The sequence below is a fragment of the Nylanderia fulva genome, unplaced genomic scaffold (assembly GCF_048542155.1).
Source record: "Nylanderia fulva isolate GAGA-0341 unplaced genomic scaffold, ASM4854215v1 Scaffold65, whole genome shotgun sequence".
Taxonomy (NCBI): domain Eukaryota; kingdom Metazoa; phylum Arthropoda; class Insecta; order Hymenoptera; family Formicidae; genus Nylanderia; species Nylanderia fulva.
The window spans coordinates 359850-379077 of record NW_028190753.1 but is presented as its reverse complement, the minus strand read 5'-3'; the positions used below and the strand labels follow the sequence as shown (position 1 = coordinate 379077).

Genomic DNA, 19228 nt, shown 5'->3' with positions numbered 1-19228 from the left:
CAAAATTCAATTTTAATAAGATTACATTATTATATTATTCACTTTATCAATAATTATGGATTATCTTTTTTATTTACTCATTTTTATATTCTTCATTTTTTTAACAATTTTCGCAAAACACAAATTTAGCATAATAGTCCTAAATCATTCAGTTATAGATTAATTTTTCTATTATAAAATATATAATTAAAGCATTATGTTTGATTTATTTAAATTTTTTTCTTTAATCTTTAATTTTTTTTTAATATTTATAATTTTTTAATGTTCAACATTTCTAATTATATAAGTTTATAAATTCACTATTGTTCAGAAAAGACAAGAAAATGATAATTGTAATAATTACTAATACAATTATTGTTTTAAAAAGAGTAATCTTCATACCATCTACTGTTTATTTTATGTATTGCGTGCGCACCTAGGGATTTCTCTCCTTTTCTTACTTCTATATTTTTCATTCGCTTTGTAACACATTATTGTGATATGATAAAAGTTGATTTTATTAAGAGAAGAAGATTATTCCACACTCTCCTGATTATTAAACAATTATTAATAATAAAATTATTAAATATAATAATTAGATTAATAAACATAATAATAATAACTATTATACATAATAAAGAATATAATAATAAAAATATAATAATAACAAGCTAATAAATATAATACTAATAATTTTATTTAATTAAATACAACAACCAGTAATTAAATATAATTAATTATTGTATTCTATTGACAGATTTCTAGCTTTCTCTTTTAATTCTGTTTTGGCAATTTTTGAACCAGTATATGGAAAAGCATCCAGAAATATTATTTTAGCTAGAAGCTTATATTGATTTTTCATATTATTCAACACAAACTCTATTAATTCTTGCTCTGTTACCTACACAAAAAAATAAATATTTATTTTATAAAAATAATTGTATATTTTTTCAACATATATACAAGAAATAAACACGCACACACCCATTCACACAAGGCGTTGCATTAACTTTCGGATTGAAATTTTCCGAAAACCAAGACTTCCACCGAAAAATAGTTTATTCAAAAATTGTAAAATTTTAAGGAGGAGGAGGGATCGTCTAGTAAACATAGTTTTATTCTAAATAGAGATATTTTTTGAGATCTTGAGATCATTATTATTTTTTTTAAACAGAATACTATAATTTTTTTACACAAATTTTTTAAATAAATTTTTCATAGTAATTTGGTGTGCAAAATTGTTGCAGTAGAAACAGTCGAAAAATAAATAGTTTAAGAAATATTTTACACTTTATTTTGATATTATCCATATTTTGACAAAAGGTATGAACTATCGCGTATATTTTTTAATAAATTTGCCGTAATAATTTTGTGCATAGAATAATAAAATAAATCAATTGATATAAGAAAAACATGGAATTATTTAAAAACAGTTTCTAGTTGTTTTTTATTGCAAATTGTAATTTTTTTAATCACAAGAGTTTATTTTGCTTTTATCAATTATATATCATTTATCTCATTATTATGCAAAATGTTATTAAAATGATTAAAAAATGATTATATTACAATAAAATGTAATATATATATAATAATAAAATGGAATTTCTATATCTGCAAGATAATTTTATATATGCATTTTGCAAGAAGAATGGTAATTTCTTATGTAAATATAAATATAAAATGTTCAATAAAATTTTTTCATTTATTTGTTTCTTAAAAATATTGATTTTGTAATTCCATTGAGTACGAGTTCATTTCATTAGCAAAAAAATCTGTTTAATGGATCTCGTTACGTACTATTATTTCTATTTGTTCTTATAAAGAATGTTGCGTATTGTTTATTATTATTCTCAATATTTATTTATAAAAGTACACAATAAAGAAATGCTAGGATAATTAAAATCGTCTTTAATTTTAATATAATATAATCAAAGAAATAAAAAGATTGAGAGCACATTTTTACTATCAACTCACGTTTTTTTAATTCATATTATGTGTGAAAAAAGTCATTTTTTAAGCAATTTATGATTTAATGAAATAAATGCGTTATAATATATTAAAACTTGCATGTAAATTAAGAAAACCCATTTTTTCAAAATTAATGTAAAAAATTATCTAATTTACATTTGCATAATGAAAACTTTACTTACGGCATTTGTATTCTGTATATGTCTTAATCCTTAAATTTATCTAATTTCACTAAGACATATGTATTTATAATATATACATCTATCTCTCTTGGCTAATAGAGCCAAACGCGATGTTATTGCGAAAATTAAGAAACTTAGGAATACGTATTTTACGATATATTTTTCTCGCCTATTTCTTTACAGGGAGGTTAAAAGAGGAACGAAGAAGATACGAATTCCTAAGTTTCTTAATTTTCGCAATAACATCGCATTTAACTCTATTGGCCTATTTCGAGAGCCGACTGAATATTCTTAATATATGTATTTATGTTATATAAAATGATAAAGAAATGTACACACGTGTCTATTTGTAAAATATTTAAAAAGTTTAATGAGTAAAAAATAAAACTCTTAGAAATATTAGGTGGTACAAAAGTTCGTGTGGATTTTTGAAACGCAATGTTTAAATACAAAGTGATAAATTTATTTCACAACATATGAGATATGCGGAGTATCTCCGCGATGACTCGAGTCGTGTAAGATGTGTTAGTTTAAATTAATATCTTGATTACCAAATTGGTCATTATCAATAGCCGACGGCCATGTGCCTAGAGTGCAAGTTTATTAAAAATTTTGTTATAAAAACTTTTAAAGAAATTAATCAAACAATTTTCAAAACTACTTAAATTGCTAAATTACTATAATATTTTATAGAATCTATCGCTCTGTGATTTTATTATCATTAAAATAAGATTATACCTTTTCATCGGGTATTTTTGTAACAAAACCAACAGGATGTTCACCATCTACTGGATGAGGTACTCCTACTACTGCAGCTTGTATTACTGCTGGATGTGTTACTAAAATATCTTCAATTTCTCCAGGTGAAATTTGATAGCTTCTGTACTTTATAAATTCGTTCATTCTATCGACGATAAAAAGTTCTCCGTCTTCGTCAAAATAACCAATGTCACCAGAATGCAGCCATCCTAAAGTCACAGATAAATTCAAACTTACTATTATGGTACAATTTTGTTCTGAAAAATTTATCTCGTTGTAAAAAGTGAATTCCCCAACTACAAATATTTTACATCTAGTATTAACAAGAAAACTGTCGGAAGTGTTATTTTTGTAGCAAATTAAAACAGCTATCTATCTATATATATATATATATATATATATATATATATATATATATATACAACAGATTTTTCAGTTAAAGTATTTCCATTTAAAAAAATAAATTTAAAGAAAGAAAAATTAATTAGCATAAAATTTTTCTTCTTATTGTATGGTATTTTAACTGATTAGTTTGTGTTGCGATATAGTTATTTAACAATATCATTTAGAGTTTCTTTTGTTCTTCTTTGTCACATTTTTAATTTGTCTTTTACGTTTATTTTGTTAATTTAAGTTGCGCGGATAACCGATACCCTGGATTCAGTATGATATAGAATCAATAGTATCGCGACTCTGTCCACAGATGGCACTCATATCATTTCCACCCGAGAAAGGTCATTCTCGCGCTAATCTCATTCTCACGCTGCGTGTGTGCCGATTAGCATTGTATATATCACACTCGTTGTATCTCAAATAATAAAGCATATGTTTAATCAATTATCTCATCAACGATTACCGTTTGCGTTACACCTGTTCCAATATCCACGATCCTCAACAGGTTATAAGTCCAGAGCACGCGACTAAACAAGAACGTGAATAATGAGAGTGGTGTCGTTCCGGGAGAGCTGAGGCGGTGCATCGCCATATTGAACCGAGACAAAGGCAATTCTCTCGTTGCTCTCTGATTCTGTGTTTTTGTGCTGAAGCAAGTACATGCTCAAGATGTTTGAAAGTATTGATCTGAAGAACAACACTAAATTTGACGGCTCAAATTTCCAGCTATGGAAATTTCAGCTTCGAGTTGTTTTTGTCGCAACCGGCCTCCTCGAGATCGCAGAAGGATTCATTCCGATCCGGCAGCTGCAGGACACGCGACGTGGTGCATGAGGAACGCGAAAGCAATGTGCATATCATCCTCAATGGAGTATTCGCATTTCGAATACCTGATAACGTGCGAAAACGTTGCAGGAATGTGGTCGAAGCTAAGCATCATTCACGAGCAAAAAAGTGCTTCGAATAAACTGACACTCATGACCACATTTCATGAGTACAAAATGTCGACCTCTGATTCCGTTGTGCAACATGTTGCCAAAATAGAAAACATAGCATGCCAGTGCAAGGACCTCGGAGAGAAATTATCAGAGGTTATGGTCATCGCCAAGATCTTGGGAACTCTTCCATCAAAATTCAACACTCTAGTGACTGCCTGCAACAGCGTGAGCAGCAGCAGAGAAAGGATGTTCTCGTCAAACGACTGATAAGAGAGAAGAATCGTCTCACCGCCATGGACGAAGCAACGAACGCGCTGGCAGCGATCAAGGTACGAGATAAAAGCGCGCACTCCAAGGACAACGCGGAACGTAAGAATCGTAATAATGATAAAGGCTTGTCGGCTAAAGGTTATAACGGACCGCTTTTCCGGTGCGGCCGGATCGCTCAATCGGGATCACAAGGTTCGGGAAAAGGTTTGATCCAAGAAACGTGCGACGCGGGGTATAAGTTTAACAAGTGTTTATTGGTGTTCTATATACAAGTGTATGTTTGTGTGCGCTGGTGTGTATGTATGTGTGTGTGTGTGTGTGTGTGTGTGTATTGATGTATGTGCGAACGCGTGGATAAAGTTATAAAGGTGTGACGTGAGTATAACGATGAATGCGTATAAACGTGAGTAAATGTGCGGGTAAACGCGGACGCCAGTATAAATGTATGTTGCGTGTATAATAGTGTCAGTGTCCTAATATGCGTGCGGATGCGTGTATGCGGTGTATAAATGTGTGACGTGAGGGTGGCGGAGAGCGTATGTGTATAAGTGTAAGCGGATATATGTATGGAACGCGGACGCCAGTATAAATGTATGTCGCGTATATGATAACGTATGGACGTGGATGAATATGCGTGCGGATGCGTGTATGAAGATATATGTATATGCGAGTGCAAATGCGTGGGGTGCGGGTCGGCGTGTGTCCTGTTGGCGGTGCGGGTGTCAGTATCGGAATAATAAACCGGTGCTGGAACAAATGCGTCGATTATTAGTTACGCGGCATTAGATGTAACGCGGAACATGTCTTTTATTTTTGCATCGGCGATCGGAATTCGGAATTTAAAGGGCCGTTCCTTTAACTTTTCACGACTGTGTTTATTTTCCTTCACTGGGCGCGACGCGGTCCGGGGTGCGGTACGGTCCCGTGTTGTTATTATCGCACACGCGGCGTTCTCTCTCTTGCGCGCGCGGATGAGGGAGAGAGTTGCCGCTCTCTTCTTCCTTTGGCGAAGCCGGGGTTTGATTCCGGGTATTCGCGTCGCGGGGATTCCGTTGATTATTTTTGAGGATACAATCGGTCGCAGGAACTTTCGACAGAAGCGGAAAACTCCCAATCTCTAGTATATCTGGCCGATTGTACAGGCGGACAGGGCGATGAGCGGGTTCAGGTGAGGAGACGCTCGGAGCGGCTTCGGAAGTAGGAATGCACCCACATGAGACAGGGTACCCCCGATCTCTTTGTTCTCAGCCTTTTTTTGCGTTTTCCGGAGAAATATTTGTCCTAAGACGGTACGGAATGTCTCGTTTCGGTTCTCCGCGAGCTTTTTATTCGGCCCGATCGGGGTTTTTTGTACTACTTCGTGACTCTTCGGTAATTTCTAATTAACACGGCGCGTGGGGGAAAGTAGCAAACCGAATGTACTCTCCGCGCGGTTTATCTTTGTCTCGATATTTCATATACCGAGATAGGTATATTCGGGCTTTGCAATGCAGGCTGTATCGTTATAAGGTAAAAGAAAAGATTTTACTTGTCATTTTTGCGATAAGAAAGATCAAATTGCCAAAAATTGTTTCAAGAAACGCGATAAATCAGAAAACAAAGATAATGAGAAAACAAAACGTAAAACAAACAGCAATGATTATGTAAATTTAGAAGCATTCTTAGTTTTGGATTCTGATTATTATACGCGAATTCTGGACTCCGATGTTAAAGATGTATGAATTTTAGATAGCGACGCGTTTCAACACATGAGTTTTCGTCGGGAATGGTTTACCAATTTGAACCTATCTTATAGAGAGACCGTTAGCCTAGGTGATGACTCAATATGCAAAGTGATGGAACGGGGAACTGTCTTAATCAAAAGATTAGTTAATAATAAAAGGCTCGACGGAAGACTAGAAAATGTTCTTTACATCCCATCACTGCGCAGGAATCTTTTCTCAACCGGAGCGTGCACTGAAAAAACATGTACTTTAAAATTAGAGGCTGTTCCGGAACCGTTGAAAATACTTGAGAGTCTCCGCGAAAAGTTAAATGTCGCGCGATCGGACATATTGAGAACTATCAATCGTCACATTAGCGAATCACAAATTTCCACGCAAACGAGGCATCGCGCGTAGCTGATTTTTCTCACGCCTCATTGTAATTCGCATTCGCGGTCCTTTTTCGCCAACTCGAGTGCGCGGTGTATCGATTATGATCTGTCGCGCACCCCCGTTTTCTGCCTATCTGAGTCGCTAATATCTTGCTCCTTCTTTCGTTCCTTCTTCTTGTTCCGGCTCTTTGTGGATCAACACGTTATCGAGTAACCGAAAAATTGTAATCCGCGTTGTTAAAAATTAATCCTCGGCAAGATTTATAGAGTATCGTGCACGCGATATTTTTAGTCAATTCCGTTCATTTTGTGAAATACACGCATATTTCGGCCGCAATTACGACCGCACGTGTCACCACGTGCGACATTACAGTGTTCCGGAGACTCTTCAAGACCTCGATCTCGCGAACGGTGCGTCGCGCATCCGCGTTCGGCTCTTGATCGCTGCGATCTTTCGTTAATATTGTCACGAGAAGATTTCCGTCGCGTTCGGAACTACCGCATAGTTCTGTCCAAGATTTCCGTCGCGTCCGCGCGCAGCAAGTACGATCAAGCGCAAGATGTCCGTACGTTCTCGTTTAAGTTATTTTCCACCGTTTGTCAAGTGTGCCTAATTGTTACTTGAGAACTTTAGTTATTTGTGAAAAGCCGAATAAACTTTATATAAACTAAATCTCCGCTGTTAACAGTCAATCTCCTCTTCCCTCTATTCCCGATCAAAATTATTTTATCAGTGCAATCCGCAACAGAGGCAAACGACGTAAGAATATATCGAAACGGAAAGCTATTAGCTCACGGTGTCAAACAAAATAACAATCTATTTAGAATAATGTTCAAGATAACGTTATAAGGCGAGGCAAATTCAGCTTCCTCAAGGGATATTGAGACGTGGCATAATTACTTGGGCCATATAAATTGTTGAACATTTCTCAGAATGATAAACCAACAGCTTATAAAAAGAGTTACGCCATCACGCCTCGACAAATTTTTTGTGAGAGCTGTTAGCTCGGAAAACAACACTAATTACTATGCAAATCAAAGGAGCACAAGAGAAAGATCAAAATAGGCAAATTTATATATACCGACCTTTGCGGTCTTATGTCCAAAGATTCCATCGGTGAATCAAAATATTTTTTTCTTTTGAAGGGTGACTGTTCTAGTTTTTGTCATGTTTATTTCTTACGTCACAAAGATGATACATTCGAAAAATTAGAAGAATTCGAACAATTAGTTTTTAACAAGTTTGGACAAAGGATTAGAACAGTAAGATCCAATAACGGGACTGAATATAAAAACGAGAGAATATCCAGCTATTTGGCATCACAAGATATTATAGATACCTCGAGACGTCTCTACCGTACATATACAAACAAAATGGACGTGTTGAGAGAGAAATGCGTACGGTCATTGAGACTGCCTGGATCATGCTCACTGCAAAGAACTTACCAAAGAAGCTCTGGGCCGAAGCGGTATACTGCAGTATATCTCAAACAAAAAATATCACACCTTTCGAACTATAGTATAAAAGAAAGCCTGAATTATCTCACATAAGAATTTTTGGAAGTGACGCTTACGTTCATGTCCCGAAGGAACAACGCAAAAAATGGGGTCCAAAATCAAGAAAACTCATTTTAGTCGGATATCATAACGAGTCAGCTAACGAGTTATCATCAACAAAAATCCCGCCCAAGATAGTCATAATGAAGAAAGTAGACTTATCGTATCAGCACGTGAAAACGAAGTCGTCGATCCCGATGTCAAATCTGAGAACAATCTTGCAAATAACGGCACAATTGAAATCGAGCCGGCATATTCTGACGATGAATCTGAGGATGATCCCGATATTCAAACTAATGATGTCGGAAATACCGTTAATCCGGAAAGAAGAGATAGATACAACCTAAGAAATAGAGACGATAAAACTATTATTCAGGTATGAAGCATGTTTCATTTTGTTCAATGAATCAAAATTACTTTAGGAAGCGATTTTAGGAGAACATTTCAAGGACTGAAAGATAACTATTTAAGAGGAGCTCACGACAAAAACAACACATGGACGATAGTCTTAGCTCCACTTAATTGCAAACCAATAGGCTGTAAATGGATATTTGAAGTAAAAGAGAACCCATCGACCAATAAAGTCAGATTCAAGGCTAGACTGTGTGCGAAGAGTTTCTCACAGAAGGCTGGAACCGACTTTGAAGAGATATTTTCGCTGGTTGTCCGATATGACTTATTGTCAGTAAGAATTTTAATGGCAATAGCTGCAATCGAGGATTTTGAAATTGGACAATTCGATGTAAAAACCGCCTTCTTACATGGAAACCTGGAAAAGATCATTTACATGCAAGTACCTGACGGAGTCAAGATTAATAGAAACGGAAAGGTTTGTAAACTGAATCGCCCTCTGTATGGTCTAAAACAGGCAGCTAGGTGCTGGAACCAAAGATTTAAGGATATCTTGAAAGAAATCAACTTCGCAGCCAGCAAGGAAGACCAATGTGTATTTTACAGAAACGTCAACCAAGAAAAGGTCTATATCGTACTATACGTAGACGATGGTCTCATATTTGCAAATTTAACAGCGCGAATTTCCAAAAGGTGGAGAGGAACGACGCGCAAAAGGATTTTGATAAAAAAAACGGGAACGATAATAAGAACCATGAAAACAGCGCGCGGAAAATCTGATCATGAAAATAGAAATCCTTCGAGAGGGGGATGGCGAAGAAATAATTTTTCCTCGAAGGGCAAAGAGTGTTGGACGTGTGGTAAAACGAGACATTTTCGATTTGAGTGTCTTGAGGAGAAGGGAAACGCGGTTTAGTTGAGCTGTGCGGGGTGAGCTCGACTTTTTTCGAAAAAGCCCCGATATCGAATCGATTTGTAGATTTTAGTGTTGGTAGAATTAGAGAAAATGATTTCTATTATCTCGGAAAGGTTAACGGTAAAAAATGTTCTTTGAAAATAGACACGGCTCCGATGTTTCACTTATAAATGAAAAATTGTTGAATAAGGGTGTAGAAAAGATTCAAAATAAAAATTGTAATTTGAAATATCCTACGGGAGAAAAAGTTTTAATTATTGTCTAGTAGAAGTTAGAGTAGAGATTGGAAGATATTGTGTTTCTATTCCTATGTTTGTCGCCGCCATAAATGATAGATGTATTTTGAGAACAGACTTTCTTAAAAAAATTAATTTACAAAATATTTTTGATGATAAATTTAATGAATTAAAGTCAAAAGAAAATAAAACTTTTAATTGTTCTAGAATTGAAAACTCTTGTAAAGTTCCAACTATTTTAAAAAATCTTTTTTGAAAATAATTCTTTGAATTTGAAAGAAACAGAGAAAGAAATTTTTGCAAACTTTTTAAATGATTTCTCTGATGTATTTTCTGAAAACATTGTGACTGGCAACTGTAGTGTTGTAGAACATGTCATTAACATAAAAGACTTTCTCTCCATTAAGCAGGCACCTCGTCAAATTCCCATTCATTTAAGGAAGGAAGTAGATAAAATTATTGAGGACATGAAGGAACAAGGAGTAATAGAGGAATCGCAAAATCCATGGATCTCTTCGGCCGTTATGGTAAAAAAGAAAGACGGCAGTATAAGACTTTGCATTGATTATCGGAAATTAAATAATGTGACGGTAAAAGATTCATACCCTCTTTCTAGGATTGACGATATTTAAGATCAACTCTCAGGTAACTCTTGGTTTTCCACATTAGATTTAAAGAGCGGTTATTGGCAACTAAAAGTCCGTTCCGAGGACAAAGAAAAGACGGCTTTCTCGATCGACAGGGGTCTGTGGCAATTTACAGTAATGCCGTTTGGTTTATGTAGTGCTCCCGCGACTTTCGAACGATTAATGGAAAAAGTCTTACATGGCCTTTTATCAAAAAATGTTTAGTATATTTAGATGATATAATAATTTTCGGAAAAACTTTTGATGAAATGTTAGAGAATTTAAATTTAGTATTTTCGCGATTGAGAAAAGCTAATTTAAAAATGAATCCAAATAAATGTATTTTCTTTCAAAGAAATACGAAATATTTGGGACATATCATTTAAGAAGAAGGTATTACTACGGATCCTGAAAAGATTATAGCCGTGAGAGATTGGCCGGTCCCCCATACTAGAAAACAGTTACGAAGCTTTCTCGGTTTTTGTTCGTATTATCGAAAATTTGTGAAAGGATTTTCTTCTTTGGCAAAACCTCTTTACGTATTAACAGAGAATCAAATTAAATTTGTTTGGGGAAAAGAATGCCAAGATGCTTTTGAGAAATTAAAAACGATGTTATCGTCATCTCCGATATTATCTTTTCCTAAGGGAGAAGATGAATTTATTTTGGATACTGACGCGTCTAATATCGGTATCGGTGCAGTGTTATCCCAGAGAAAATGGGAAAAGAGAAAGTGATCGCTTATTTTAGTAAAACACTTAGCAAGACTGAGCGGAATTATTGTGTGACTAGAAGAGAATTCTATAACTGATAAAAAAGAAGCGATTCACGAATTTGTCAAAGATATAGAGAGTAGCGGGAAACGTAACAATAGAATTCATTTAACTACAATCAGGAATAGCCATTCCATAATTTTCGAAGTTTTTAAATATTAGTTTTAAAAAAAGCCATACTCATCAAAAATTGCTTCTTATGAAAAAAGAAACGGTTAAATTTTGCAAGAACAATCCAAACATAATTTTCACACGGGCTGATAAAGGAAATGTCACGGTGGCCATAAATAAAACGGATTATGTAAATAAAGTTGAGAACCTCTTAAATGACAAAAATACATATTCGGTTATCAATAAAAATCCAGGCTCAAAAATCGAAAAGAAACTAAATAATAGATTAAAAATTTGGATGAATAAAGGCTATATTGACAAAAAAGAATATTACAAGTTATTCTCGAGCGATTCTCTCCTATCAAAAGCCTATGGACTGCCGAAAATCCATAAAGAAAACACCCCTTTCAGAATCATAGTTTTCTCCATCAACACATCATTACATTCATTAGCATCTTTTATACATAATATTCTACATTCCAGTCTCCCACGGGCAAAGAGCCATATTAGCAATAGTTTTGAAATGTGCAGTATCCTATCGGAAAAAATGATCAGTGATGAGGTAATGATTTCATTGGATGTAGTCTCTCTCTTCACTAATGTACCTCTAGATCTGGCAATAGAAAGCATCAATAAAAGATGGATTTATATTAACAAATTTACAAAGATATCACAAAATGAATTTATTGATGCTATTAAGTTTATCTTAACTTCTACATATTTTACATTTAACAATATAATTTACAAACAAACATATGGAACTCCCATGGGGTCCCCATTATCACCTATAATAGCTGACTTAGTCATGCAAGATCTAGAGAATTCCATTTTTAATTACATGACATAAATTTCTCTTTTTATTATTGATATGTTGACGATATAATATTGACTGCTCCATCGAGAGAGGTTACAAGAATTGTTAATGCATTTAATGGATATCACGAGAGACTGCAATTTATTGTGGAACGAGAGAAGGATCGTTGCTTGAGTTTTTTAGACCTCTCAATTAAAATTTTGAATAAAAAAATTTATATTGACTGGCATCAGAAAGAAATGTTTTCAGGCAGAGTTTTATCTTATTTTTCCAATCATCCTCAATGCCAAAAAGTCAGAATAATATACAATTTAACAGACAGGTGTTTGCTTCTATCACACCCACAATTTTATAGCCAGAATCTTGAATTGGTGGTCAATATTCTCTCAAGTAACGGTTATCCTCTTAATATGATATTCAGCAGCATTAATCACCGAATTAAGCATCTCATTTCCAATAGAATTATGTTAGACAAATACAAACATAAACCAATACAAATTAATAACTGAAAAAAAAGAAGAAACAAAAAAAAAGAATTATAGTTATTCCCTATATCAACAAAATTTCAGAAATGTTTGTCTCTTCGATAAATAAATCTAATACAATGATAGGATATAGATGTTTAAACAAACTCAATAAAATCATAAAAACTCATAAAGATAAGAATCAAGTCTCACATAATTCCAATGTGGTTTACAAGATCAGTTGCAAAGATTTCAATGCAACATACGTGGGTCAGACAAAGAGACAATTACAGACAAGGATAAAAGAACATATGAATAACATCAAATGGGATTCAAAGAGACACTTTGTTATCTCGGAACATAGAATTAGAGAGCAGCATACATTCGATTGGAATAAAGTTAAAATTTTAGATCATGAAATAAATTACCAAAAAAGATTGATTTCTGAAATGCTACATATAATAGAACAAGAAAACGGTATAAATTTAAAAAAAGATACAGAGCTATTCAGCGAGTCTTATTTGGATGTTCTTGAAAAATTAGCTAACATAGAAAAGAAATAAACAAAATAAAAATGTCATATAAAAAATAATGCCTACGTAAACAACTTGCAATATAAGTACCAAATGTATAACCGTTCTTCATAATGGCGTGTAAAGTGATAAGTAACTGAGCTGTGGCGTGAATATTTATAAAGTCATCGATTTAGCAGATTCAATACTAAGCAATTTTCATTGTAATATTCAAAAAAAATTTTTTTCTTAACAATAGTCATTAAATAGTGTGTCATTTCATATAGAAACGTATAATAATTAAGGGAAACTAAGACAATTCCACGCTTTCAAACGATGGAATGCCGAGAGTTTTGCCACCTTTTAAATCATCATTGGAAACAATCCGCATTAACATCTTGAAATGATCCAAGAACAATATAGTGATGTATTCAGCCTCAAAATCGTACATGCTACACATCATCAAAAGTTGTAATCGTTCGCATCACCCAATTTATTTATATATGATGATAATTAACAGTAGGAATTGCAATTGTTAGCATTATCGAAATGTTTTTTTAAATTTTATAATTTTATAATTGACTGATATTATATGACTCCACTGATGAAGACTGCGTACAGTCGAAACGTTTGTGATTTAATTGTATTAATATGTTTTAATGTTTTTTTATACGGTATAATTAGGAAGCAATAAAAATTTATAATATTCATTAACATCCTAATTATTTATGCTCTTAAGTTGGCCTGTATTTACATTAATTTTACAATTTTATTTTAGAAGAGAATTGTTAGCAATAATAGATTCTTTGAAATTTTTCCGTCATTATCTTTTAGGTAGAAAATTTGTAATTCGTACGGATCATGTATCGTTAAAATGGTTGATGTCTTTTAAGGATCTAGAAGGACAATTGGCTCGTTGGCTCAAAAGACTTCAAGAATTTGAGTTCGAAATTATTCATCGAAAAGGACAATCTCACGGGAATGCCGATGGATTATCCAGGCGGTCATGTGAGGCTTTCGGATGCGAATACTGCGCTAAAGTCGAGACGAAAAACGCAGAAGAAAGAGAGAAAATGGTCGCTCGCATTATGCTTGTGGGAAAAGATCTGGAAGAGTGGCGTCGTGCACAGCAAAAAGATCCAAGCATTTCATTTATTATACGGAAAAATTATAAGGAAAAGAAACAGGAAAAAGACCATTGCATTCGGAAGTTCCTACCAAGAATGTTTTGGCTCAGATTTATTGGTCTTATTGGGATTCTCTTGTTCTAAAAAATGGAATTCTCTATAAGAGATGGGAAGCCTCAAATCTTCAAACTAGTTTCCTTCAATTAATAGTTCCTCAAGATCGGATCAAAGAGATTTTACAGGAAACTCATGATTCTCCGTCCGGAGGACATTTTGGAGTTAACAAGACTCTTGAGAAGATTCGAAAAAAATTCTTTTGGACGAATTGTAAGCAAGACGTAGAGAAGTGGTGCAGAACCTGCAAGATATGTATATCAAAGAAAGGTCCTTCTGGAAAAGGAAAATCCCCTTTGCAAATTTATAACGTCGAAGCTCCATTAGAAAGGGTGCAAATGAATATCCTTGGTCCTCTTCCATTGACTAAGTCAGGGAATAAGTATCTTCTTGTAATGGTGGATTGTTTCACAAAATGGGTGGAAGCTTTCCCTATTAAGAATATTAGAGCCAAGACTGTGGCTGAAATTTTTGTGAGTCAGTTTGTTTCAAGGCATACAGTGTCTATTGAGATTCACACAGATCAGGGAAAGAATTTCGAGTCTCAGTTATTTGGAGAATTAATGCGACTTCTTGGGATTAAAAAGATAAGGACTACTGCTCTTCATCCTCAATCAGATGGCCAGGTGGAACGTCAACATCAGACAATTATCAATTACTTGGCGAAATACATTTCTGAAAATCAGAAAGATTGGGATGAAAGGATTCCTATGTTTCTCTTAGCATATAGATCATGAGACTACAGGAGTGACTTCTGCCGAGTTGTACTTCGCTCGAGAACTTAGGCTACCAGTAGACTTGTTACAAGAAAGTTCTAAGATTGATGAAGAGAAATTGCCTCTAGAGAATTTTGTGAATAATTTAAAGGAAAGATTAGAAAAAATTCGTTCTTGTGTTAGGGAACGTATGGCTTTAAAGTCTTCGCAAATAAAAGCCAGATATGATAGAAAAGTTAGAACAATTATTTTCGAGGAAAGAGAGAGAGTCTGTTTATATAATCCCAAGAGAAGTAAAAAAAAGGCCCAGAAATTGCAGAACAATTGGGAGAGTCTTTATTCAATTATTAAAAGATTTAACGACGTGGTATATTGTATTCAAAAGACTTCTAGGCATAGGAAAAAGGTCGTACATGCGGATAGGATAGCTCCTTTTCTGGAAAGGGATTAGAATTGTTAGAATAGATTGGAGCCCGGAGAATGTCTATTTTATAGAAAATTCAGAGGAAAATTGAACAGATAGAAGTAGGGTGAATTAATTATTGCGTAATCTTCTTTTTCTTTTACAGAATCTCCAAAGAAAAGAAGTTTCACTCAAAGGAGAGGTTTTGATTGAAGGAGTATTTACGATTCTGCTTTGGGGAGAAACGGAGTTTTTTGGATATGGCGGAGAGGCCGATTTTCGAGCTGAGCTTTCCAAGAAGAAGGGTTTTCGTCTTCAATTCATTCTAAGAAGACTGTCTTTCTCGCGGTTTTGGATCCGTGGTTTTCCCGCGGGACTTCGGGCAAATGCCTCTAATGTTTAGAGAAGGAACAGGGGGAATTTCTGAGATCCCAACCATAGAATTCAAATTCCTCAGTTTCCAAAAATTTCTTATCTTAATTTGTCGCAATAACATCGCGTTTGGCTCTTAGTCGAGATGAATATAGAGTTTTAAACTTTATGTTGATGTAAGAATGATTTATAATAAATCTGAGCTTTATTTATCACTCCTTGTCACGTACCGACAAATTTTCATCGCTCTCGGTTAGATTTATCTTAACTCAAACTAACATCCGATACGCGGGATCGCTAGAATTTGCTTATCGTCACGTATTGACAAATTTTCATCGCTCTCAGCTGGACCTATCCTAAACTAACATCCGATATGCAGGATCGCCAGAGTTGTTTATAAACCTTATAAACAAACCTTATAAACAAAATCTTATAAACAAACCGAGATAAGGGGCCTCCCTCCTTCAAAATTCATAGATGGAGGTGGTAAAATTTCGAGTATAAATAGGGCTAGAAAAACGCTGTGCATCGCAGTTGAAATCTTAACGAACCCTTTGTCGTAACTATAGTTCTCCGCGAACTTCGACTGTCATCCTTCGTTTCCTTATTCTTACGACTAATCCAGTACTTTAGACTTATAATTTTGTAACCACTCATAGAATAAAAGGTAATTGATAATACCACAATAAGCTCAGTTATTTGGCATCTGATCCAAGTAAAATTTACATATAACGTAGGACATCTCCGAGAGCGGGGAACCGCCTTTTCGCTGACAAAGAGTGTAGCGAATTGGTAACCGGCGCTGCCGAAGAGTGTAGCGCCTACGAACACTGCTCTTGTTGTATGAAATTATTTACCATAACTCTCAAATCGAGCTTACCCCTTTCGCTGCCGAAGAGCGTAGCAAATCGGACTGGTCGCTGCCTTGCGTAGCGACCTTAAGTTCATTTTGGGAGCTTCCGTCATATTTAACATTCTCATGAAGAAAAGGGCAGGTAAACGAGTACAGCTCAAACGGCTCAGATACCAGATAAAACAAGCGATTAATTTGCGACAAGATTTCTTTCACCTCTCGCAAAAACTCCAACATTTAGAAGCAAACACCCAAATCGACAAACCTCCTACTATTCCTTACCAACTAACTCCTATTAACGTCGAGCCTGACTATCCCGACTATCGCCGCATTAACAAAACTGATCCGCGTTATAAAGTTTATAAACTAAGATTCCTGTTCGGGACTGAAAACTAAATACACACAACCCGTCCAACTCCCGGGTAAAGTATTTAAATATATTGACCCAAAAACGGACGAACGAAAACGTAACACTCCTAAAATAGTTGCTCGTAAGTTGGTCTTTTATTAATTTTACTTTTTATTGCGTGATGTAATACGAGCCTTCTTAATTTTTATTTTATCCGATCTGACTACTACCTATTTCTTTCTTTGAAAAATTTTCTTCTGGATAAGAAATTCATTCGAAATCCTCAAAAATTATCTCGATCAATTCTTTGCCAATAAGAAACCTTTATTTTGAAAGAAAGGCATCATGCAACTTCCTAAAAGATGGACCAATGTGGTTAAACAAAACGGTACATATTTGCTTAAATAAAGTACCTCTTTGTGTAAAATATTGCGTTCAAATTTATATTGAAACAAACTTTCCGAATAACCTAATATATATACATATATATATATATTTATTTATTTACACACACACACACACACACACACACACACACATATATATACACATACATACGTATGTGTGTATATATGTGTGTGTGTGTGTGTGTGTGTGTGTGTGTGCGTTTGCGTGCGCGCGTGTGTGTGTATAAATAAATAAATATATATATATATATATATACATATATATATACATATATATAGTATATATATGTTGTATGTTAATTTAATTATATTGTTTACATTGCACGTATGCGCGCAAAAAGAAATATGGTGTTTTTTTTACCTTCCTCATCAATAATGCTTTTAGTTGCTTTAGGATTTTTGTAGTAGCAAGTCATCATGGTCGGTGTCTTTATCCACAATTCTCCCGAATTATTTGAACTAAGAATTTCTCCGTTTTTTGGATCTACAATCTTCATTTCCATATATCCCATTACAGTCCCGCAAGATCCAGTCTTGTGATTCGGAAATTGCAACGTACCGGATCCACATATTTCTGTCATTCCTAAAAAATACAACATAATAGAATAATAATAGAATTTTCAGGATAAATGTTCTTTATTTACTTATTATATGTACATTAATTTATTTATTATGTATTAATATTATTTTGTCTATGAAATATATTATATATTGAATATATTTATAACATTTTACTACATTAGAATACCTACCATAACTTTGTAACATCAGAACATTTGGTAAGATGCGTCTCATTTCTTCCTGTACTTTTGGCCTAAGTGCCGCACCCGCAAGTATTATGACTTTCAAAGATGATAATGAATAGTTTTTTACATAACCCGCTTTAAGAAATTGATTAAGCAAGTTCGAGATTATATAAAGTATCTTTACCTAAATAACAACAATAAACAAATTAGAAAAAAATTCATATTTTCCAATATGTCAGTAATCCAATATGTATTCCAATTTGTCAGTAATGTGCAAATATATATAAATGTTATATAATTTATTTAATAAATGTTAATTATAACAGTATATGCAAGATATTATAATATTTTCCAAAAATAATATATATAAATATGTATATACATATAAGATAAAAGAAAGAACAAACTTTATTACACAGTAAGTTCGTAAGAGCAACATTGCATTATTTATCGCTTATAAAAATATATATAGCAACAAATCAGATGATTTTGATATTTGTGTATTTTATTATTATTATTATTATTCAATTAACATTGCTTTTAAATTACAGGACAGAATGAGATTTAGAAATACGTGTTCTTAAAACTACACAGGAAAGAAACTTGTTTTAAATGAAGGAAATAATATAATAAATGAAAAAAGTTGTGCAGGGTACTCAGCGTAACAATTCGCACTATTTTTGAAATGTTACTTTAAATGCGAATAACTCTGTGAAAAATCATCGTATCGAGATGAATAAGAAAGCAATTTAAACGGAAGACTCTGTACTATCATATGTTTTTTATCCCATTGAGTTGCAACATTTGACTCACGCCATGTGCATTGGCAAACTCAAACCCTTATTTTTCAATATTAGGTTTGTTTGTGTTCACTACACTCTTGCACTAGTTTAGAGGTTGTCTTTTTTCTTCCAATGTCGAGCAAAAAAGACAACTTCTGAACTAGTGCAAAAGTGCAGTCAGCACAAACAGACTTTTTGAATGCTCTCGTTTTGTCATTCTCTATTTTTAATAAATTTATCTCACGATATTGAAATAAATAGACTCTTCAAGAAGAAATTTCAATAGCTTTATTTTCATTTTTTGGAAATTATTCTATTTTTATTATTTTCGAAATTATCGTTATTTGAAATTTGGTAACATTTTCCAAATTTTAAGTATACCGCTTTTTTGGAGTGAGTGTATATATATATATAT

General features: G+C 33.7%; 1 protein-coding gene across 5 annotated transcripts in view; it reads right to left on the bottom strand.

The window, feature by feature from the left end:
* Positions 1-658: 658 nt before the first annotated feature.
* LOC114931318 (uncharacterized) overlaps positions 659-19228 on the bottom strand; it is a 47502-nt gene continuing 28932 nt past the window's right edge. For 3 of the 5 annotated variants that reach the window (XM_029303298.2, XM_029303297.2, XM_029303299.2), the window contains 4 exons: positions 18038-18215; positions 17647-17868; positions 2868-3097; positions 659-880 (listed from right to left, as the gene is read on the bottom strand). In XM_029303298.2, the coding sequence (XP_029159131.2) occupies positions 713-880; positions 2868-3097; positions 17647-17868; positions 18038-18215 (798 nt within the window). In that variant the 3' untranslated portion in view covers positions 659-712. Of the gene's footprint in view, positions 881-2471; positions 2717-2867; positions 3098-17646; positions 17869-18037; positions 18216-19228 lie in introns of those variants that run through there. The other 2 variants (XM_029303300.1, XM_085488185.1) reach the window with 2 other exon arrangements.